Genomic DNA, 23,503 nt, shown 5'->3' with positions numbered 1-23,503 from the left:
CATAAAGATGATGAGAGGGCTGGAGAACCTCTCCTATGGCATCAGGCTGTCAGAGTTGGGGCTGTTCAGCCTGGAGAAAAAGCTCTGGGGAGACATTGTAGTGGCCTTCCAGTGCCTGAAAAGGTCCTGCAAGAAATCTGAGGAGGGACTTTGTACCAGGGCTTGTTGTGATGGGATGAGAGACAATGGATTGAAGCTTGAGGAAGGGAGGTTTAGACTGGAGATGAGAGGAATAAATTCTTTCCAGTGAGGGTAGTGAGACACTGGCACAGGTTGCCCAGGGAGGTGGTGGATGTTCCCTCCCTGGAGGTGTTGAAAGCCAGGCTGGATGAGGCCTCAAGCAGTTTGCTGTAGTGGGAGGTGTCCCTGCCCATGGCAGGGGGATTGGACCTGGATGATCTTTGAGGTCCCTTCCAACCCAAACCACTCTGTGACTGTATGAAAATGTGCCTGGCCATGTTCCTGTGTCATTTTCTCTAGTCCCAGTCTTCAGAGGCCCCTTCCAACCCCCACCATGCTGCTGCTTCCCCAAGCTGGGACGTCCAAGCAGCACAGTAACCTCATCCTAACTCGGAGGGTGCAGCACAGCTTAGCAGCATACATGCAGCTGGGCTGCTTCTCGTGTCCCTTTTGCGACACAAAAGCAAATGTCAGGGGGAAAGAGACTATAAAAGCTCCCAGCTGAAGTTAAAAGCTTACCTAGAAAGCATTCTTGGCATTCTTAGTGATGGAAAGCAAAACATCTGCTTTACAGCAGTCACCCTGGAAGCTTAACAAAGCACTTCAAGGACACATTAGAATTGAAGCTGAGTGTAGAATTATTAAAGCTAATCCTTTAGATTCTTCCCCTCTCAGTGTTGAGCAAGGGCATTTGGAAGGAGAAGGTGATTAAACACAAGCTTGTTCTGTCTATAGGAACACCTAAATATATAAAACAACCTCCAAGCCTGATAAATGTACTACTTAGAGCAAAACACAACCCTGAGTTTTACAGGGGAGCTTTTAAGGCAGCAGACAGTTACACATCATCACTTCCCATCTGAGGTTATTTCTCTCTTGAAACCTGAGTAGTTTTAACCTTCAGGTCTAACCTGCACATTTGCTTGTGTGTACACTTGTTATGTTTGCTTGGATATTCACCTGTGTGGAGTGTGAAGTGTTACTGAAGTGATGCTCCCTCCCTGGAGGTGTTCAAGGCCAGGTTAGATGAGGCCTTGAGTGACCTGTTCTAGTGGGAGCTGTCCATGCTTATAGTGGGGGGGTGGAACTGGATGAGGTTTGAGGTCCCTTCCAACCTAAACCATTCTATGACTAAGAGGTGGTGGTGATTTCTTTGGAGTTCACAGATACTCCTAGCAACTGTGGCTGCAGCAAGAGCTCAGCCTTCTGCATCAGCACAGGGGATTTAGGGTGGGGAGGGGCTTTTTTTAACCTTCACACTTGAAGTTAGTGAATGCTTGTACTGTTACTGCTGAGCAGGGCTGGAAAGACTGGTTTGGAGCCACCGTGGGCTGTAGGTGCATGGCCTGCCACATATGGATGGCAACCCAGCAGAGTGGTCTGTACTGGGATGGTGCAGGGCATGGTGCTGGCTGGGGTCAAGGTATGTTGGGGAAGGAAGAGCAGTGCTGCAAATTTTTCCTACTTCCCTGGGCTTTTCTGTTCAAACAGCTTCATAGCAATGATGGCTTTTTTGGTAAGCTACCTGTGGTGCTTCTCTCATTTGCTGGTCTCTGATTAGCTCTCTTGAAAATAAGGAGTCCTGAACCAGTTGTGTGCTTTGGGTTGTTACAGCAGAGCTCCTTGTATAAAGCAAAACTACTCCCCTTAAGTGTTTTTGTATACTTTATACTCTTGCCTAAAGCAAAACTACTCCCCTAACATAGTATTTTTATTTCCCCCCCTTGCCTTAAGACATTTGAAAGGCCTATTGCAAAGCCCAGGAGTGTTGACAGGGCTTTAGGAGCTGCATGGGACTCGAGGACTCTCTCAGTGGAAAATACTAATGGAGTGGAGTAGCTTTGCAGGAGCAAAATATATTAACAAAGAGAAAAAGGGAGTGAGATATCCTGATAGCCATGAAAGAGTGAAAGTGTAATTGACAAGAGTCCTTGTATACTGTTTCTTCAGCTAGGGAAAACAGCTCTTTTGATCCACATCTTGCAGAAATGTCTTTTATGGCCCCATGGCAGCATGAGTTTGTCTTAATCAGTACAGTTGTGTCGAAGTCAAATGTAGGCTCACAGAAAGTGCTCAGTCTGGGCAGCCACACTTTGTGGTTTGCATTGCAGCACACTCCTGGCTGTGTGTGCTACAGGACAGTAGTGCAGTGACTGTTCCAGGGGGGTGACAAGTTGAAGAAGTCTCCAACACCCCATCCCACACTATCTGTCTGTACTCTAGGAGTGTTTTTTTCATTCAGCATATTCCAGCTGATGGTGTTTCTGTTCAGCTGCCTAGAAAGAATGTTTCTCTTGAGCTTTACAGTGTTATGGAAGACAGCTGGGGTATCTTGTGGTGACACCCTCGCCAGTATTTTGTTGGAAGAGAATAGTATTTTGTTTCTGTGGAACATTTCCTGTTCCTGCTGTTGAATGAAAGAGATGGGTGGAAAGTGGGGAGGGGGAGGGGAAACCCAACTTTCATTTACAGGCTGAAATTCAGCAAGGTTCATGCTGCAGGCAGTAAAAACTAGCATTCTGTAAGGTGATTTGGCTACCCTTGCAAGGTAAGATTCTGGTGGGGTTTGGGTTTTAGCTGTGTTCTGGGTTTAGACTATGGAATTATGGTGACAATGCTTTGGCTAAGGGAAAGGTCTGAGTGTATTTGTCATTCCAGACTTTTCTCCTCTGCAGAAGGATGACTGCTACAGACATATGCTCAGCATGAGGATATATAAGCAAATTTAGTCCAGCTTTTAAAGTGATGTTTTCTGTAGACTATACAAGCTTCCTAAACTGAAATGTGTTCCAGCAATTCATGGTCATCTGGGCAATGCTGCCAACTCAAGGCAGAAATCAGAGGTCCACCATACCGTGGAGAAGACAATGAAGGTCTTCTTCATGAGTTAATTCCATGTTTTGTCATAATAGATGATAAAGGTTGCAAAAACCTATGCAGTGCAGAATAAACGAGGTAGATCTCTAAGGCTTTGCTTCTAAAGACCCTTTTGAAGGTGTAGCTACAACAAACACAGCCAGGAAACTAGGGCATACTCACTTCTTGGCTATCTCTCCTTCTCTCTTCATGTCATTCCATCCTATTTTGTGTCTTATTTTATAGGTGTTAAGAGGCTGCAGTTGATAAGATTCACTTAAATGGTTTAGCATCTAACATGATTTGGGCTTTTCATCCCTAGGGCTTAGTGCCAAACATTTGGCTTGCTTTTAACCTTTCCCTTTCCCTCTGAACCTTACCTCTAGTCATCAAGTGCCTCCCAGTCAGGATATGCTGTGCAAGAATCAGGTAAAAACCAGAGAATGCTATTTTTTAAAAGCACTTTTAAAGTTTTCCATTTCCCTTAGGTAGTTTCAAGCCATCAGGTGCCTTCCAGTCAGGATCTGCTGTACAAGAATCAGGTAAAGAAGAGAGAATGCTACTTTTTAAAGCACTTTTAAGTTTTCCCTTTGTCTTAAGACAGTTTCCCAACGACCTTCCCTTTGCACTTTGCCCTCTCCAAAGACAAAAATTCTGCTGTAGTCATCTCAGATGCTTAGCATATTGGGTTTTTTTATTTCATATATACATTCATAACAAAGCATCAAAGCCAACTGCCTTTGTTTTCCCACACTTCAGTGAGCTCCGAGTACAAATTAGCTGTTAGAAGGTCATCAACTAAGCTGCAAACTCACCCAAACAGATATGCATATTAGAGGGCTTTAAAGTACAAAATGCTTTTAATTACACTACACACTCCCTCCCTCTTTCCAAGTATTAATCACACCTATTTACACTTTGCTCATTCAACACCTACGCACCAAGATGCAAACGGTTCTGTTAGGTTCAGTTCCTTCCAACACACTAAACGAGGTTACAAGACCCCCCCCTTGCTTTCTTTGCCTTTGTGCTTTTTGAGTTGCACCAAGCAGTATAGAAGTGGAGGAGAATAAACCACAGCCATTTCCCAAAGACTAAATATGAAGTCATAACTTCCCAAGTTACAAAAATACACAACTTGTGCTGAACTCTGCTAGTTAATATATATTTACTCCAGGGTATGAATACAAATAACTTTTATTTTAAAAAAAAAGGAGCTAATAATACAGGAGAGGCATATCTGAGACCTAGAGTTGTGTTAAAACCACTACTGTGTACTGTAGGCGTCATTTAGGTTCTATACAAACGGGTATGTCTACAAGGGTATTAATAGCACTAGTTCTGCAGCATAGAAGTTGTTGTTACATGAGTTAAGTTCTATGTCAGGCTTTAAGTTGAGCCACTTACACCAAACAAACCAAAACAAAGGAAGAGACCAGGAACATTGTGATCCAGTAGCTTCAAAAACAAAAGAGCTGTTTCTTCCAGGTAGTTTTGATGCAAATCAGATCAAGAGGTGTATGCAAATCCTGACTATTTACAGTTCCAAGTGCAGTCTCACTCTACGATTTTCTTATAAAAGAGCAGGTAAGGAGTTGATGTAGAGGACGATGTCGGAGAAAGAGAATTCAGAAAGTCCTTTTCTTCTGTAACCTTCACTTCAGAATCATCAAAGAGCAACCACTTCCCTTCGTACTCTTTCAGGCTCTGCAGCACGTAGAGAGCTTTGTTTTCGAGTCCGCTGGAAGCAGCAGCGTTCTGCTGGCCGTGTTCTGTGCTGCTCCCCGTGCTGCCGCTACTGCTGCTAGACTCGGGATTCCTGCTTTCAGCAACTAGGTTCAGGAACTTGTCAGGGTTAGCTGGTTTGCTGTAGAGGTCACAGTCAGGCTTGCTCTTCTGCCCCCCGAGAAGCCCGACGGCTTCCATGTTCTTTTTGCTCAGGACTTTAGCCGGCTGCGCGTTTCCGTTGATGCGGAAGGAGACTTCCCCATCGTTGTACACTTCCGCCACAGTTCTCGCCTCCTCCTCCTCCTCCTTCAGGGGTTCTGCTTTAATCACGTCGTACATTTGGTCGGTGATAAAATTCCCCTTGTCTAACTCTAGGCTGTTGAGATCTGTAATTTTGACAGAAGCTGTGTAGTGTCCACTGCTAATTGTAATGCCACTGTGCATGACCACTGCAAACAAGCCGTAGGTGTCGTTGGTGGGCTTTGTGCTCCACTCTTCCAGGGACAGTTTGAGGGGCGTCAGTAAGGGAGTGTTTATCTTGGACAGTCCACCATAGCAATCAAACCTTCAGAAGAAAGAGAACATTAAGACCTCTTGCTGCAACAGCTCACAATAAATCCCTTTTTAAGCAGCCCACCAGATCATCTACATGGGCAATATGAATGTGAGTAGTTCCCATTTACCTGTTGCTTCTGAGGAGCAACATCTGAGCCCCCAGGCATCCCTGCTCAGTAAGGACATTTTTATCCGTGTGTAGAACATTACCCCTCACAGCCTAGTAACTAAGTGTGGGAACTGGTTAAGAGATTCCTTTTTTACTGAAGTACTAAACAGTGATTAACCAAATTATTCAGTTATCTTTTGTGCTTCTATGCACTGACACTTGCAAGTTAAAAGGCAAAACTGAACCCTCTTCAACACCCAAAGCGTTGGGTATTTTTTTTCCCCCAAGCCCTTGAAACAGTCATTTGGTAACTAAAAGCAGCATGATCAGTTGGAGGCATCCCTGCAGAGGGTGGAGTGTTGAACCTGTGAGGGTCCTTTCCAACCCAATGCAAGCTGTGAATCTGTAACTCTCTTCTACTTTCAAGTAGCTTTAATGTCACTCAGTCCTTTTTCTCAGGCCACTTCAGCACACTGCAGAGTACAGCCAACGTAAGCAGTGCTTATCTAAGGATGAGTAAGTTAGTTACTAGCATCTCCTTAAAACGAAGGATTCTTTATTAACTGGTCTCTTAGAGAGGCTTTAAAAACTACTACCTAGCCAATTTACTTTGGGAAAGCATCTGGTACGTCCATCACTTTGCTCACAGGGCACAATTATTGCACAATGAGAACAGTTTGAGTCTTTACACTAAGGATCTTCTAAAGAGCTTGAAAAGAAAGTGTTGGCAGTTTCATATTATTGTGTCTTAGCTTCCTTCAGTGACTCTGATCTTACATCATTTCCACCTTGCGTCAGCCCACTTTAATTAACCCTTTTATTTAACAATGTGTTATAATGTCTTAGTAGATTTCAGTGATGATTCAGTCTTGCTTAACTCTTAGGGGGGAAAAATACTGGGGAATAGATGAACCCTGTAAAACTTAGCTCCAAATTGCTTACTACTGTTCTTCTATTTGTATTTTATCATCAGAAAGAGTAACTTAATTTCTAATCCAGGGCAACTGTAGATATGGCATAACAGTATAAGCATAATTAACAAGAGTTCTGCTTTTGTTGTACTGGGTTTAGTTTTCATTCTGCCGTGCTGTTCTGCTCCTGTGCACAGCTATGAACCCTTAGGAACATCAATACATTTACACACACACACAGATGTCCTCAGTCTCTCAACTCTAACTGAAACCTCATTTTAGACCTAAGCTTACATTTGATTACATTAAAAGAAACACAAAGAGCAAATAGAAATAATAGAAGTTTACATCTTCTGAAAATCCCTATTCTGGGTAGCCAGAAATGGAGATCTTCAGAGGAGAGCAAGAAACAGAGAAACTGCTTGCTGATACTTTGGATCAGAAACCCAGTTCCACTCAAGCACACAGCAACAATCATATTCACATGAAACATTAAGAAATAGGCTCTACCTTTCTTCTGAATGAGATCCAGCACCAGAAAGATTTGGAGAGGAGGAAATAAGGGAGGAAATCTTTTCCTATTAGCTTTTTGTTCTTCTTAATGATAAGAATCAGAAGACAGAAAAATTGCAAGCCAAGTACTCTGTCTCCTCTGACTGATGCACAGCAGTTCATACACAACAAACTCCAGCCCTGCAGCTGCATCTTTGGAGGCCATAAGTTAGTGGAACTTTACCCACTGCACTGAATTAACACCTCAAGTTACTTACAGACCCTTAAAGCCTTCAGCTGTTTCACTGCAACACTCCAAACACAGAAGGATGTAAAACACTCCAGATAAACGATTGGCACAGGCACTGCTGTCACCATACAGCAAATTTTGACTGTAACACCACCCTAAAATAAGCTTGCCTTAAAAAACAAAAGTAGGGCTTGGCCTGCTCTGACCTGATGCCATTTCACAAGACACAAATTGTAGTTTGCTCACCAATTGTTATCTTTACATACTGGAACTGCTTCATTAATAGCTTCCCAGTTTGAGCATACATGGCCTGGCCATTTTTTCCCCCCCTCAAACACACTCTTGCTAAAGTGAATTACTCATCCCCAGGCAAATAGATTTTCACACTGGCTGTTTTAGTTAAATAAAGTCCAAACACTCTGTAAGCCAGCATCTAGGAAAAAAAATGAAGCAAATCCCTGCTAGCTGCAAATATTTACATTACTGTTCCACTCTGCTTCATTTCTCTTCCTTTATTTACAACTCAGTTGTCATAAAACTCAGTAGAGCACAACTGGGAAGCAGACAAGAGTTCCAGTTTTTATGGGAGAGAAGTTGTGTGAAGGTTCTTAGATTAAGGCCAGCAAAACAGTCTGTTTCTACTTTCCAGGCAAATCAGTGCTGTCTCATCTCTGAACAGAGTTTAGTTTCCCACTAAATTATTACAAGTTTACCTAAGCCAAGTGGGGTAAGCTCCATCAAGCCCCTTGTTCAAAAAACACCCTAAGAGGGACTCTGGATACCATGGAGTGAGCCAGTCCTCTGCTTTCCCCACCTTGGCCTCTCCCCTACTTGATTTGCAGCTCTACCCCAAATCAAGATGTTCACTGATGATAAGGTATTGTCCAAGATAAAATGGTGGCCAAGCCAAAAACTGGGAAACCATCTTCTGAGCAGCTTCAGCTTCATCACTAACTCCACTTCTACATTTGGTTTTTCCACTCTTACCTCTTGATCTCTGGCTGCTAGCACTTGCCAGAAAACGTATGACACTATTCAGAAGACACCTAAGAAACACCACAAGAGACTGGATTCAGGCAGACCTGGATACAGGTCCAAGTTATTTGGGAGCAAGACCAGAAGACTGCCAGGACAGAAAAAGAGGTAAGTGTTTCAGGAGATGGCTGGTTAACCTGCAACCTGTAAATAGCCTCCTCGGAGAAGCAAAAAGTAGCAAGTGTAAGAGCAAACTGAAAATAACAATCAGGTTTCCTTTTAGGTGGGCATCTTGAGCTGTACTTTTTGACCAGGCTGTAATCATACCAAGATCCCATCTCAAATCAAAAGCTACTCAACAAAAAGTGCGTGGCTTTTTCTCTGCATTGTGACAGTCAATATTGTGTAGAATGACAAAAAGACAATTTTGTATGTTTTGATCTAGACCTGTACAAAGAGATGTCAGCAGACACTAGAGAGAGAGAGAGGTTGGAGATGACCTCTCCAATCCCTTCCAACCTAAGCCATTCTATGATTTGTAGCTATGTTTCTGACAAAGTATAAATACCAAAGCATAGAAGAGCTCTTGCTCTAAGCAAGAAGTCTAGCTTTAAAATCTCACCAAGCTACCTGTAACAAGATCTTAACCCAATCCTTGACAATAGTTATGTCACAATCTGATTTATACTGCCCACAGTCATCAGCACCTCTTGGAGGTTGTCCTCATCTGATAGCTCACGTCTTGTATCTGTACAGGGTGGCAGGTCCTACATATACCAAGTTCTGAAATATGACCAGTGACACAAAGGCTTCATGTGTTGGACCTCCTGCTGGCAGGGTGGCACTGAAGCTCTAAGCAAACCAACAGGGAAATGCAAACCACAAAGAGCAAAGGCCAAGCTGATCTGTGCCTTAGTAACTTGCTGCATGTCACACACAGCAGCTCTGAACTGCGCCTCAGCCATCAGGTGGTAAAACCCAGGATGCAGTGGCAAGATGTGCCTGGAACAGATGCCAACAGGGGGGTGCTGGAACCAACACAAATTTATCTTCCTCTGCTGCATGTGGCAAATTCAATTGCAGGCAGCAAAAGTTATGGTCTGGTATCAGGGAAAGCTGTGAATACAGGCCAGGTCTGCAAATGGGACCAAAATTGTCCTGGCACTCTCAAACCGGTTCATGGTGCGATCATCTTCTGAAAGACCTGGGGTCCTATTTTATCATGGCAGAGAAGTTTTTCCTGATAAAGCCTTCTGTCCTTTTTCATTAGCTGAAGTTCAGTGGAGAAAGAGTTTACTGCAAAATGTGTAGTGTCATGGCATTGTTTTACCTGTGCACAGTGCTGTAGGGGCAGGGGAGTTTTGGTTGGGTTCATTTTTCTCCCTTCCCAAAGGACATTATGAAATCCTTAGTATGATAAAAGGTAAAGGCCACTCTCATAAGAACAGTCTCTTTGGAAAAAAATAAGGACTCCTACAGCATCAAACCGATTGCTCAGCAGCTGAACATCAAAGACCCTGATACTTTTGTATTTTAAAGGATTTCTGTACTGTTGGATCTTTAAGATGTTTATATCCTGATTTTTCTTCCTGCATTTTAAAACTCACATTCACTTAACAGACCAAAGTCCTCGCTGTGGCCATAAAACTCAGGTTTGTTCTCATTGTTCTGCTGAAATACACCTGCCTCTAAACTCACAGAGGAGTTTCAACTTCTAACAAGCATCAGGCTTTTCCAAGCACACACATAAAACAAGTTTTGAGGAGAACACACTTTCACAAGACTGAACAGAGCCACTTCTCTGCCAGTGCTTCTAGCCACCTTCTGAAATCCCTTAACAGAGCCACTTCTCTGCGCTGCTTCTAACCACCTTCTGAAATCCCTTAACAGAGCCACTTCTCTGCGCTGCTTCTAACCACCTTCTGAAATTCCTTAACAGAGCCACTTCTCTGCGCTGCTTCTAACCACCTTCTGAAATTCCTTAACAGAGCCACTTCTCTGCGCTGCTTCTAACCACCTTCTGAAATTCCTTAACAGAGCCACTTCTCTGCACTGCTTCTAACCACCTTCTGAAATTCCTTAACAGAGCCACTTCTCTGCCAGTGCTTCTAGCCACCTTCTGAAATCCCTTAACAGAGCCACTTCTCTGCGCTGCTTCTAACCACCTTCTGAAATCCCTTAACAGAGCCACTTCTCTGCGCTGCTTCTAACCACCTTCTGAAATCCCTTAACAGAGCCACTTCTCTGCGCTGCTTCTAACCACCTTCTGAAATCCCTTAACAGAGCCACTTCTCTGCGCTGCTTCTAACCACCTTCTGAAATTCCTTAACAGAGCCACTTCTCTGCACTGCTTCTAACCACCTTCTGAAATTCCTTAACAGAGCCACTTCTCTGCCACTGCTTCTAACCACCTTCTGAAATTCCTTAACAGAGCCACTTCTCTGCACTGCTTCTAACCACCTTCTGAAATTCCTTAACAGAGCCACTTCTCTGCCACTGCTTCTAGCCACCTTCTGAAATTCCTTAACAGAGCCACTTCTCTGCACTGCTTCTAACCACCTTCTGAAATTCCTTAACAGTGCCACTTTTCTGCCACTACTTCTAACCACCTTCTGAAATTCCTTAACAGTGCCACTTTTCTGCCACTACTTCTAACCACCTTCTGAAATTCCTTAACAGAGCCACTTCTCTGCCACTGCTTCTAACCACCTTCTGAAATTCCTTAACAGAGCCACTTCTCTGCACTGCTTCTAACCACCTTCTGAAATTCCTTAACAGTGCCACTTTTCTGCCACTACTTCCAACCACCTGAAATTAGGAGCTGTGTGTCCCTGATATAAGTTAACTTCAATCTAGAAATCTGTTGTTTGGGTTTTTTTGGTAGGAGAGCTGTTAGAAAGCATTTTCATCTCTTCTGGTTAGATTCCCTTCCCAAAAGCAGAGTGGTTTGGCAATACAGTGATTGTGCATACTCACTCTAAGCCACTAGCAGCAAAGCACTTCAAGTGAATTGTTATCACTTCAGGCATTTTATCGAATAGAAGGCTGCGTTCTGCTTCTGTGTAATGATGGCAGTTCTCACAGAAATACTTATCCTCTCCCACAATCCTTTCCACTGATGCAAACTGCGAAATGGCCCACTTGAGAGTCTTCATTTCTGTCTTTGGCTCTGGAGAAACTGTAAAAAGAGAATTGTTACATTTGCAGAAGCGTTAATGTTTACGTTTCCAGTGCATCCCCACCAGAAAACAACAAAACAAAACAAGTCACTTTTAGATATGTTCAGAAACTCTATCTATTAAATTCTTCCCCACCAGGATGGCAAGACACTGGAAAAAGGTTGCCAAACGAAGCTGTAGAGCCTCCAAGCCTGGAAAGTGTTCAAAGCCAGGTTTGGGTCAAGCCTTTGAGACCCCTGGTCTAGTGGATAGTGTCCCTGCCCATGGCAGGTGGTTGGAACTAGATGATCTTTAAGGTCCCTTCTAACCCACAGGATGTCAGGGGTTGGAAGGGACCCAAGGAGATCCTGGAGTCCAGCCCCCCTGCCACAGCAGGACCACACAATCTAGCCATTCTATAGAATAGAGCACTGAAGCCTTGATTTCAGAAATGGATGAAAAGATCAGTACTTAAAATCCATGGTTTTCCCAAAGCTTCTCTTTAGGGCACATGTACAAATTCTGCTGCCTCAGGTGAACCTATTTGAGACCAGAATTTCACTCTGCAAGGCAACCCTCCAAAACAAGCAGAAAAGTTCCCTTTCTCTTTCAGCATGTCACCAGCAGCCTTAAGCTGTCATGGAGGCAACAAGATCACCTGGCACTGTTAGCAGCATTTCACACAAGAACGCTGCACACTTTGCTCTGAAGCCCTTCAACTAAACAGGGAAGGGCAAAAGTAGTCAAAGCTGCTTCAAATTAAGTTCTTGGGAACTAGAGTTAACTTCCTTGAACTTCAGCAGGTGTTGTCTTGTGTACTTTGGAAAACAGCTAAAAACTAAGTACAGATCCCTAAAACTGGTGAGAGACACCAGAAGATTAACAGTTACAACTATGAAACAGATGTTGTTAAGGTAAGGGCAGTCTAAAATACTGGAAACAATCTATTCTTCACAGTGAATTAACAAAAAAGAGCTGGTTTCTCATTTCATTTATTTAGGAGGGGAAAAGTGCAGGTATTTGTTATAAAAGGAAGAATAAAGCAGAAGGAATTTCTTATCCAGGAAGAACAGAAAGACCCAAACCAAGGAGAAAATACCTATTCTAAGCAGAAGAGCACCTATGTAAGTGAAGGACTGTGAGCACTCTATGCTAGGTGTCTGGATCTGTCTGTGTTATCAGTGCTATTTCCAAAGTCTAAAGTTAATCAGGACAAGAGATGACAAGCCTCTAATTTTAACCAGCACAAACAGGAGCACTGTTCCCTGTTAACTATGGCATTGCCTTTCTGGAGAGCTGGCTGAAGCAGAAACAGCAGAACTCCCTTCTGGTAACTACTTACTTTCAGAACTCTCTTCAGTTTTAGAAAGCTCATCTTCTTGCACTGGAACACTGATGTCCTGAAAATCTTCTCTCCTCTCAGTAAAACACTCACACTCCAAGCATCTTGTTCTCAGCACCAACTGGCCCTGGAACAGCTTCTCCACTAGTTCAAAAACAGCCAGCTCTGTACCTGGAGAAAGAATATGCCAGACTACTTGTCAGGATGCATTTGATTCAAAAGACACTTCAGAACCTGCTTATCCTTGGAGAGGGGAAAAAAACCATCACTGTGTGACAGATGAGGCCCTCTAAGGAGGCCAGACAGAATTACAATGAATAGCTGCTTATCACATGAAGTTTTGACAGTTTCATCTACTCTTAACTAAGTAGGGAGTCTCTTTCTCTTGGTCCTCAGGCTTTTAATTTCTGTTTTAAGAGTTGGTACTTGTTTTAGACTTTTGAAATGTGACTCAGTCTGGAGAGTATCTGCCAGCAATGCGTTGCCTTGTTAGTACAGACCATCAGCCTCCTCAAGGAGCATCCCACCTGTGATTCTAACCTGCTTTCTATTTATTTTCAGTCCTCTCCAACACTTTCCAAGCTCCTTGGTCACTTCTAATCAAATCTGCTGGAGAAATGCAAATCTCACAAGATTGTGCAGTCCTTCTAATTGTTACCAAAAAAAAAACAGTGGGTGGGTCAGAAAATTCCAAATTACTACCTCATGAATTCACAGCGAGGCCCTTCCCTCAGCAGGCATCTTGTTTCATTGACAGGGACAAAATCCATTGCTGCCAGCAAATTGGCATATATATGATACACCCAGTGTCCTTCCCTAGATCTTGGGAGGGCTGGAAATAGGGAAGGTCTTAAAAATAGAGAGGAGGGAATATTTCTAAAGACTTAGAACTTAGACACTGTTTCTAGACTTAGAACACAAGAGACTGTTTCTAGACTTAGAACACAAACCCAGAGCCAGTGGAGCCTGATTCTGGTTACTTTTGACAGTAATCTCCCTTTACATCTCGAGTCTATTTCTGTGGATGGCCAAAATTAGCAATAATACAAACCTGGGTAATATTCTGCCTTTTTAGAGTTTATGTTGTACAATGATTACATCATGTTAAGAGAAATGCCTCTTAATAGCTAAGCTAAATGGGTCAAGTTATAAAGAAACTGCAACAAAACGTTGTATAAGAATAAATTCTCTTTCATAAAAACATTTAGCAGTTCCTGAGAGTTGTATTTAGAAAGCTTTGGGGGCTCAGCCTGAAGGCTGACTCTCAATACCTAAGTTTCTAGTGGGAGGTGTCCCTGCCTATGGCAGGGGGCGTGGAACTGGCTGACCTTTGAGGTCACTTCCAACCTAAACCATGATCTCTGATTCTTAACCATACTAATTTTAAGCCCATTCACTAACCTTCCTTTCTTGGTTCTTTTTCAGTTCCTTTTCCATCATGGCTTTCCACAAAAGACGCTGGGTCATATTCTTCTTTACTACTGTGACCATTTTCACACTTCACAGAGGACTCCTCCAGCTCACAGTCCTCATATTCTTTCCCTGGGTCTTTGGCCCCCAGGTTTGTGGTTAACTTGCCTAGGCTATAAAATTTAGACAGAATACTAGGCTGCTTGCATGAAGATTTTAACCAGTTTAATCTTAGCCGCGACTTCTTCTGCGTGGGCTTGGCGCTCTCGCTTTCACTGGAACACTTGGCGATGGCATCAGTTGGATTTTCAAGCTTTTCTCCTGTTGCTTTCCTCTTTGACCTGGTCTGTCTTTGATTTTCTTCTGCTGCAATTTGCTCTTTTGATACTTTGGATTTTTTCTTTGCGTTGCCACCCTCCGCATCGCTTTTTCTTTTCCCTTTTCCTTTAAGCATCTTGTCTTCGGTCATCTCTCCAGCGTGGCTACTTGGGGCGTTCTCCTCCTCCTCAGCAAGGCTGCCAGTTCCATTGCTCTCAGGACCTTGATGAAGTTTTTCCTCCAGTTTAGCTGCAGGCTCTTCCACAGGCAGTTTGTTCAATTCTTCCTTCTTCAGGAGCTGACAGGTTTCTTGAATGTTACCCAGGATGCACTGCAGAACTTCCTGGGCGTCATGCTGCAAGTAGCCTTCATACATAGGGTTGAGCTCTCTAGTAAAATAAATGAGCAGAGCAATGAAGATTAATTCTTCTTTGCGACCTGGCTAACGTGATTTGAGATTTAAATAGAGGAGTTCAAGATAGTAGAAAAGCAAGGGAGGATCCCCTCCAGGCCTAGAGACAACTCCTCACTGTCACAGGCACCTGTGGGAACGTAGCTACAACCTTATGCATTTGAACACAAGTTCAGCTGCAACCGGTCCTTCTCAGGTGACAGCAAACACTTAGCATACTTATGGTTACAGAACTGTTCTACCTCCACGGGTGGATTTAAGTTTTACTCCTAGAAAATGAAAATCTGCTTTCAAAGTGTATGGCATCATGAGTAAAAGTAACACCAAAAGCCTATTTCCTGTGTCACCCCAAATTTATGACCGTCTACCTCCTGCCAGTCTCTAACGCTGTACGCTGACTTGGGAAGTTCAGGGGGAGGTTCTGACTATGTTTAAGATAATTTGTACCTAAGGGTATTTAGGAGCCTTCGTGGCTGAGTAGCAAGTTCATCTGTGTATTTCTCTGGATTTAATAGAAAGCTGGCTTGAAGCTGCTCGACTGAGAGAATCAAGGAGTGCAAACTGCAGATCAGCTCGTAACTTGCCAGTGGATCTTCTTTACAGTTTCCCTGCAACATAAAAAGAATAACAACACTTGCAGCTTAATCTGCAACAAGTTAATTTTTTTCCCTCCTGTTAGTTTTCTAACAGGTATTTGACAGACTTTGTCTGCTATGGTGAGTTTCAGATAATTCCTCTCTCTTCTGTCAGTAGGAAACAATTGTAAAAGCTAAACTGCCATCATTTTAAACCCATCTTGGCTCAAACTCCAATTTCCATTCCAGGTATTAGAGCACAATTATGTCAAATCTCAGAGGTATGAGGTTTCTTCCTGAATTTTCACTTTCCATCCAAAGTATCATAACTACTTTAATCTCAGAGGCATGAGATTTCATAGAATCATAGAATGGTTTAGGGTGGAAGGGACCTCAAAGATTATCCAGCCCCAAACCCCTGCCATTGGCAGGGACACCTCCCACAGGAACATTTCTTGTTGAATTTCTTCTGTTAAAACTTGTGCTTACAAGTGTACAAACATCGGATATTCAAGCTTTGACACAAGTTCAGACCAACTCAGATGTATCTTTACCTGAAATAGCAGCAAATGTTTTACAGAAGAAATGAGACTTCCTTGCACTCCTCACTAGCACAAGGAACATGTTGTGAGGTAGGTTACCTTTTCTGCTTTTTGCTCTCCTTCATCCTTCAAAGATTCTTTCTTCTTTGAAATGATATTATATAAGTGCTTCACTCCAGTTTTAAAGCCAGGACAAAAATACAACACCTGAAAGCAACAGTTGAAAACAAGACAATCTGTACAGTAAGAGGTTACTCCATGCACAAATCCACATTTAAGATCAAACCAGCTTTGCATCTACCAAGGCTGCTGCGCTGCAGGTGGGGACGCTGGATTACTTGTGGCAGGGAGGTGCCCAGAGCATGCACACTGAAACATTACCCAACCCAGGCAACCTAAGTGCACCCATTTCCTGCTGTAGCATCTTTTCTCCCCCTACTGTAATTAGATTCCCTTCATAGCATATAGAATCACTGAATCGTCAAGGCTGGAAGGGACCTCGAGGACCATCTAGTTCCAACCCCCCCTGCCATGGGCAGGGACACCTTCCACTAGAACAGGTTGTCCAGAGCCATATCCAGCCTGACTTTAAAAGCCTCCAGAGATGGGGCTTCCACGATCTGCCTGGGCAACCTGTTCCAGTGTCTCACCACCCTTACAGTGAAGAACTTCTTTCTAACATCTAATCTAAATCTGCCCTCCTCTAGCTTGGATCCACTCCCCTAGTGCTGACTATCGCTACCTAACACCCAAGGAATTCCCTCCCTCACATCTAGACATCCACGTCGTATCAAACTGGAAATCTCATGCACTGAAGCAAAAGAAAACCATCTTTTCCAGGCCCTTGAACACCACCTTACCTGAAGGATGCTGTTAAGGTAACAGGTGTTGCCCAGATTGTTCAAGCCCACAAAAGGCAACATGTTGTCTTTTTTCTCACAGCTGATAAGCACAGGAGGCTGTGCTGCAGGAACAACTTGATCACTATTCAACAGAGAAAACAATGTAAGAGGCAGTGTTTGAAAACTAATCCTTCTGGTGTGCACACACATCACTCTCCTGGCCAGCCACCATCTCGCAGCGAGCTCATAAAGACCAATACACACAAATCAAAACCACATCAAAGTGTTTCTGAGAGTGTCTGTGGCTGCTCTGGGCACTCACACACTGCTCCACACTTTTCTTCAGCAACACAAAATAGACAAGATTTACAAGAAGCAGGCCAGTCTGCTGTTAGTCCCAGTTCAATTTTTGCAAAGAGTATCTCAAGAGGTTGCTTTAAGCCATCAAAAAACTCTTTAAAATACTTGTATATGTTCTTTGTTCATTCCTAAAGCAGTGCCAAGAGAGACACATCTAGTACCTATTATCTGTTACTGTCCCCTTGCTCCAGATTCACATCGCTTTATTTCTGGATGCAGAACAAAAGGATAAAACTAGAGAGGGGGGGGGGGGCAAATGAACAACTGCACCTGGCACATTACATACAAGTGATACACAATGTACTGACACGCCAGACCAAGTTTTCATCTTTGACTGGCCATGATTAAGCAATGTTTCCTACTTAAATTTCTTCACTCGCTGCAATGAAATAAGTTCAAAGTGTGAAACATTCCATGAAAAACAAAATGCATTAACTTGCAGCAGAAGTAATCTTTAAAAACTGAGAGGGGAAAAAAAGTATTTTTATTTCAATTCATTCAATTCTTCAACGTATTACAAAGTCTATGCCAGCCAGCCAAACAAATATCCAGAGCCTGGCAAACCCGTTTACTTAAAAATAGTCCTCGCCGCTTGCTCTAGTGGCTAGCTCAGTTTAACTAACCTGGCTTAAAGGGTTTTCAGCACATGTTCATGCACACTTATGCAAGCGCACAGAGCACGAGTGAGCGGCTGCAGCAGCACTGTTTACCCATTGCATCAAACGCAACTCCCGTTCGGCTACGGGACTATTTTCACAACCTAATCTGAAAGGCTTATTCGGAGCAAAACTCTTACGTACATCTCAGAGCCTCTGAATTCTGAACTCTTTTGTTCATTTTCCTGGGACTCTGTGAAATCCAGCGCTCTTTTGGCCTCCTTTTTTTGGAAGAGTTTCAGCGAAAGCCTGTTCTTTTTCGAGGGGCTCCCTCTGGCAGGCCCGGTGCTGTCACTCGGCAAGACCCCGGGCATCTTTCCTGAGGGGCAAGGGAGCGGGAGAGGCGGCCGGCCCGGCCGGGAAGCGGTGCTCGGCGCTCACACCTGCACGCACACACGCGAGTCGCCATTTACTTTAGTGCGGGAAACGGGAACGGGGGCTGAAGCTGAGCGCGGCCCCGCAGTCCCCCGCCCGGACCTCCGCCAGCCTCCTCTCCCCCTCAGCATTCCGGCTCGGCCCGGCCCGGCCCTCCCGCTATCCCGCGCCCCCCGCCCTCAGCGTCCCGCCCGCCCGGGAGGCCGCTCGATCGCTCACCCGCCCAGCCCGGCCCGGCCCCCGGGAGCGGGCCCGGAGCCCGGGGGAACGGACGGCGGCGGCGCCGGGGCCACCTCTCCTCACCGCTACATGTTGCCACGGAGCAGGGCACCGCTGCCGGCCCCGCCGGTTGCTATGGAGACCGCGGGGCACCCCGCGCCGCTCTCGCCACTGCGGGACACTTGGCGCGTTTGCCGCGCCGCCAGGACCCGCGCCCGCACCCCTGCGAGCGCCCAGCCGCTCGCGGTCGGCCCGCTCAGGCGCCTTAGCGCCGGCCGCCGCCGCCGCCCGCCGGAACCGTAGGGCCATGGTGCCGACCGCAGTATCTCTTCCATCAGCTTAGAGCGACCGAGCGACACCCCCAGCACGGCCCCGCCGGCCCCGCCGGCCCGCGCCTTTCGCCCGCTGCTGTCAGGCAAACGCCGGGGGCAGCCCGCGGGGTCCTGCCTGTGCGCGCGCGGGCGCTGCTAACGGCCCGGCCAAAGGGCTCGGTCTGGCGCGGGCGGGGGAGGGGAGGCGACTGGGCCGAACCATTCCGCCGAACGCCCCCCCCGCTCCGGCCACGGTGGATTGGTCCGGCCTAGCCCCGCCTCTGCCCGCCTCCGCCAATCACGGCGACAGGCGCGGAGGCCATGGGAGCGCCGCCCGGGCGGGCGCCGGCTGAAGCTGCGGGGAGGGGCAGGCGCTGCCGTTCCGTCCTCCGCTCTCCCGCTTCCTCCCGTCGGCTCGGACGGCGCGGCGCGGCGCGGCACGGCACGGCACGGCACGGCACGGCACGGCACGGCATCTCGCCTCGGCGGGTCCATCCTGCTAACCGCAGCCGGGCGCCGGACGAGGGCAAGCGAGCGGTAAGCGGGTCTGGCGCGCACTGCGAGGCCGGAGGTGGAGCTGCGCTGCCCTTGAAGCCGCAGCCCCATTGCCTTCACGGCTCTCGCCAGCCTCGGCGCCTCCCGTTCGCCACCGGGGGTTGTAGGAGGGCGTTGCGAGCGGGTCCAGACCTCGACAGCCAGGCTGTGTGTCGCAGCGGGGGGAAGGTAGCTAGCCCTGGAGGGGAGGATACAGGGGTCGGCTTTCACTGGCTGCCAGTGCCGACCAGACCCTGCCCAATACACACTCCGGACGAGTTTAAAGTTCCAACCCATGCTCTAAATACAGAAAATTCTATCTCAAGCTTCCTGTCTTTTTCTTTTTGCACTCTTAAATCAAGAATTAGATTTGTAATTAACGGCAGGTCCAAGGGAAAAAGCTTTCCCAGCACAGCTACGGAGGACGCAACAGCTGTTAACTGCCAGGGATCCTGGCAGTGTGGAGCAGTAGACTCACGAAAGATGCCATGTGGGAGGATAGTAGGTATGGCTCCATCTGCTCTTACAGTGGCCCTTACTGAGAAGGTTTGCTGTACAAGAAGGTCAGCAGAAACCTTTATGTATAAACAGTGCCTTGAGTCACAAGAGTGAGGATCATAGAATCAACCAGGAAGAGACCTCCAAGATCATCCAGTCCAGCAAAATTTGAGACTGTGTCTCCATCTTCTGTTGCTGACTGCCTAGCAGAAGAGCCCAACCCCACCTGGCTACAGCCTCCCTTCAGGTAGTTGTAGGCAGCAATGAGGTCTCCCCTGAGCCTCCTCTTCTGCAGGCTGCACACCCCCAGCTCCCTCAGCCTCTCCTCACAGGGCTCTGCTCCAGGCCCCTCACCAGCTTCTTTGCCAGGATGCCATTGGCTCTGCTGCCCACCTGGGCACACTGCTGCCTCGCCTTCAGCTCCTCTCTACCAGCACCCCCAGACCCCTCTCTGCCTGGCTGCTTTCAGCCACTCTGTCCCTAGCCTGTAGCACTGCTTGGGGTTGTTGTGGCCAAAGTGTAGAACCCTGCACTTGGCCATGTGAAATCTCATTCCATTGGCCTCTGTCCACCCATGCAGCCTGTCAGGGTCCTACAGTACTCTCCTACCCTCCAATAGATCCACACCTGTTCCTAGTTTGGTGTCATCTGCAAACTTACTGATGCTGGACTCAATCCCCTGGTCCAGATCTTCAATAAAGATATTTAAGAGGACTGGGCCCAGCACTGACCCCTGGGGCATACCACTAGTGCCAGCTGCCAACTGGATGTGGCACCATTCACCAGCACTCTCTGATGGTTTGGAGTAGATAAGTTACATGTCACACACATGTGGTAGCTGTATATTCATCACACTTTAGGACTCCTACTCTTAAGACTTTTTCATTTAGCCAGGCTAATGATATCTTTTTGTTTTAAAGGCAAAATCCTTGATGGTCAACATAACAAGTGGTGAAATGCACCTCTGGAAATGCATCAAAACAAATTTGAGGCCCCTGTGGCCCCATCAGTAGATGCTCTCTGTGCTTAACCTAGAGAGAAGTGACTTTTTTGTTTTAATAAATGAACTACTTTAATGTCAGTCATGCAGCAAAGGGAACATCTGCAGAGCACACAGTGCTTCAGTTTATGATGAAAGGCCTCAATAAAATGTTTGTGGCTTCACTTGCTGTGAATTAGGAGATTTTGTCATTCCACATATGATGGTGCCTGTGTTTCACAGATTTCATCTGGCTCTGGAAATTGCTCTTTTTTTACTCCATATAAGGTCTTACATTGTTCACAGCTCTCTCTTGGCAGGGCTTGGACAGTGTAAGATGGGAGAAACAACAGAGGCATTGCTGTAGTAAATATGAATCACGAATTGGCTGCTTGAAGTTTATATGCTGTGATGCCACATCATTTAATATCATAGAATCAACCAGGTTGGAAGAGACCTCCAAGCTCAGCCAGTCCAACCTAGCACCCAGCCCTAGCCACTCAACCAGACCATGGCACTAAGTGCCTCAGCCAGGCTTTACTTGAACACCTCCAGGGACAGTGACTCCACCACCTCCCTGGGCAGCCCATTCCAATGCCAATCACTCTCTCTGCCAGGAACTTCCTCCTAACATTCAGCCTAGACCTCCCCTGACATAGCTTGTGACTGTGTCCCCTTGTTCTGTTGCTGGTTGCCGAGGGAGGTGGTTGAGGCCCCATCCCTGCAGGTGTTTAAGGCCAGGCTGGGTGAGCCTGTGGGCAGCCTGATATAGGGTAGGGTGTCCCTGCCCATGGCAGGGGGATTTGAACTAGATCATAGAATCATATGATTCTATGCTTGGAAGAGACCTCCAAGCTCATCCAGTCTAACCTATCACTCAGCCCTATCCAATCAACTAGACCATGGCACTAAGTGTCTCATCCTGTCTTATCTTGACTTTTCTTTCTCTGAAGAGTCTTCTAGAAACAATTTTCTTTGGGAAAGTTCTTTGCAGTCTTTCTGGATATTTTTTTTAACATGGCAGCATGAATTAATGATTACTGCATACCAATATCCCTAAATGTACATATGAGTAATGGCAGACATTACTCTAACAGTCATGCACAGGCTTATTACCCATGTTTTACTTTTCCTTACAGGGTAAAAATCTATGAAGAAAAAGATTTCTTCACAGAGAGGGTTCTCAAACACTGGAATGGTCTGCCCAGGGCAGTGGTGGAATCACCATCCCTGAAGTTAAGCAGTGCATGGATTTGGTGCTTATGGACACAGTTTAGGAGTGCCCCTCAAGTGGGTCACAGGTTGCACTTGGGTGATCTTTGAGGTCTCTTCCAACCAGATGTTTTCTGTGATTCTCATATGCCTGCACATAAAATCACAGAAACATCCAGGTTGGAAAAGACCCTCAGGATCACCAAGTCTAACCAATAACCCTACTCTACACATCACCCAAGGAGTCAAGATTCAGACTCTTCATGTATATATTGAGCTAAAGATTGATTTGCTTGGCTAGTTGGGTTTGTAGAGCTCTGAAGCTGGCTAAATACTGAGCTCCCATTGAAAGTCACCACATTTTCAGACCTGACTTCTGCAGTATGACATTTAGCTCCACTTGGCAAACCTTGCCTGAAGTTCACTGCAGTTAAAAGACACTCAGGACTACAGAGGTTCTTTTGTGTGAGACCACAAGCTTGTGTAAGGAAGTCTTATCCAGGTGGGTGGTACTCAGAAGTCATGTAACTGCTTGGTTGCTTAATAATGAGTTTCATTAGATCTGCTTTATTCTGCCAGTTTGAGTGAGTGGCTGAGGAGTCGCTTCACTGAGCTGGAAGGTGCTGAGCAATCAAAACCATGGTGGCAACAGTGTGGTATAATGACACAGGAGAAGATTGTTTGGACCTTGAATCAGTAACAGAGTGGCATAAACATCAAGGGCAGGAGTCCAGTTCTGCAGGTAAGCTTGTGTTCAGTATGGCAGATCTCAAGTCAAGTGGCAGGATGTGGGCAGTTTATTACTAGTACTGCATTTTAATAAAAGCTATGGAAACAGAAAATCATTTCCTTTGGAAAAGACCTCTAAGATCATCCAGTCCAACCATCAGCCTAAGACTACCATGTCCTGAATCATAGAATCAACTTCCAACTTCATCCAGCCCAACCTAGCACCCAGCCCTATCCAGGGCTCATCCAGCCTTTTCTTGAACACACATATCAGCTGTAATTACAGTCCAGGTCATCACTGGACCTGAAAGTTTATGGCACATGAAGCTCTCTGTCACCACTTGGCATACTCAAGACAGCTTTTTTATGCAGTTTGTGACTTGGTATTAAAAACCAGCATGGCTTATTCCTAGACAGCAAATACAGGAGAAGCAGAAGATCCCCTCACTGGGAAGCAGCTGCACCCACCAACCTAACATGGCACCATGCTGCCCCAAAGGCACCTGCGTGGCTCCATCTCAAGCTCAGCCATCCAGCAGCCTCCTACCTAGAGAACAAGAGGTGAAATCTCCTCTTTACCAGCCTTTCACACTCTCAGACTCTTCTGCAGTGCAGCCTCTTGAAATGTGGCTCCCTGACACTAGTTAATGCAAGGGACTTTTTCCTGTGAGGAAATGGGGATTGTTTCTTTTCTGTATCTCTCCAGAAATAGAGCAACACCTAATTAAGTATTTATGGTGGCTTAACATGTTCAGTAAAGGAACTGTTGACTGCAAGCCTCAAAAGCTTCAGCTTCATACAGTGAAGTGTTTCAAATACAGACCAAAAGGGGAACAGGTGCAAGAGGCAGTAATTGCATACATTCAGTCCTGAGACACTCCGACAGGCAAGGTTAAGATATGTCTAATACTACAGATCTCACAGCCATATGTTATAAAAATAGCTCTGCTGGGAAACTAGAAATCTCCACAGACA

At 45.7% G+C, this 23,503-nt stretch overlaps 1 protein-coding gene across 3 annotated transcripts in view; it reads right to left on the bottom strand.

The window, feature by feature from the left end:
* Positions 1-3,704: 3,704 nt before the first annotated feature.
* The window catches only part of USP1 (ubiquitin specific peptidase 1), a 28,244-nt gene continuing 8,445 nt past the window's right edge, over positions 3,705-23,503 (bottom strand). Inside the window, exons 1-9 of one of the 3 annotated variants that reach the window (XM_064146998.1) lie at positions 18,350-18,489; positions 17,816-18,054; positions 16,674-16,797; positions 15,913-16,020; positions 15,144-15,304; positions 13,958-14,673; positions 12,557-12,727; positions 11,033-11,234; positions 3,705-5,329 (exon numbers count right to left, since the gene is read on the bottom strand). In XM_064146998.1, coding sequence (XP_064003068.1) covers positions 4,594-5,329; positions 11,033-11,234; positions 12,557-12,727; positions 13,958-14,673; positions 15,144-15,304; positions 15,913-16,020; positions 16,674-16,797; positions 17,816-17,985 — 2,388 coding nt within the window. In that variant the 5' untranslated portion in view covers positions 17,986-18,054; positions 18,350-18,489 and the 3' untranslated portion in view covers positions 3,705-4,593. Of the gene's footprint in view, positions 5,330-11,032; positions 11,235-12,556; positions 12,728-13,957; positions 14,674-15,143; positions 15,305-15,912; positions 16,021-16,673; positions 16,798-17,815; positions 18,055-18,265; positions 18,490-23,503 lie in introns of those variants that run through there. The other 2 variants (XM_064146999.1, XM_064147000.1) reach the window with 2 other exon arrangements.

This window comes from Pogoniulus pusillus, chromosome 8 (genome assembly GCF_015220805.1).
Source record: "Pogoniulus pusillus isolate bPogPus1 chromosome 8, bPogPus1.pri, whole genome shotgun sequence".
In the NCBI taxonomy this organism is placed as follows: domain Eukaryota; kingdom Metazoa; phylum Chordata; class Aves; order Piciformes; family Lybiidae; genus Pogoniulus; species Pogoniulus pusillus.
This window is presented reverse-complemented; position numbering and strand designations above follow the sequence as displayed.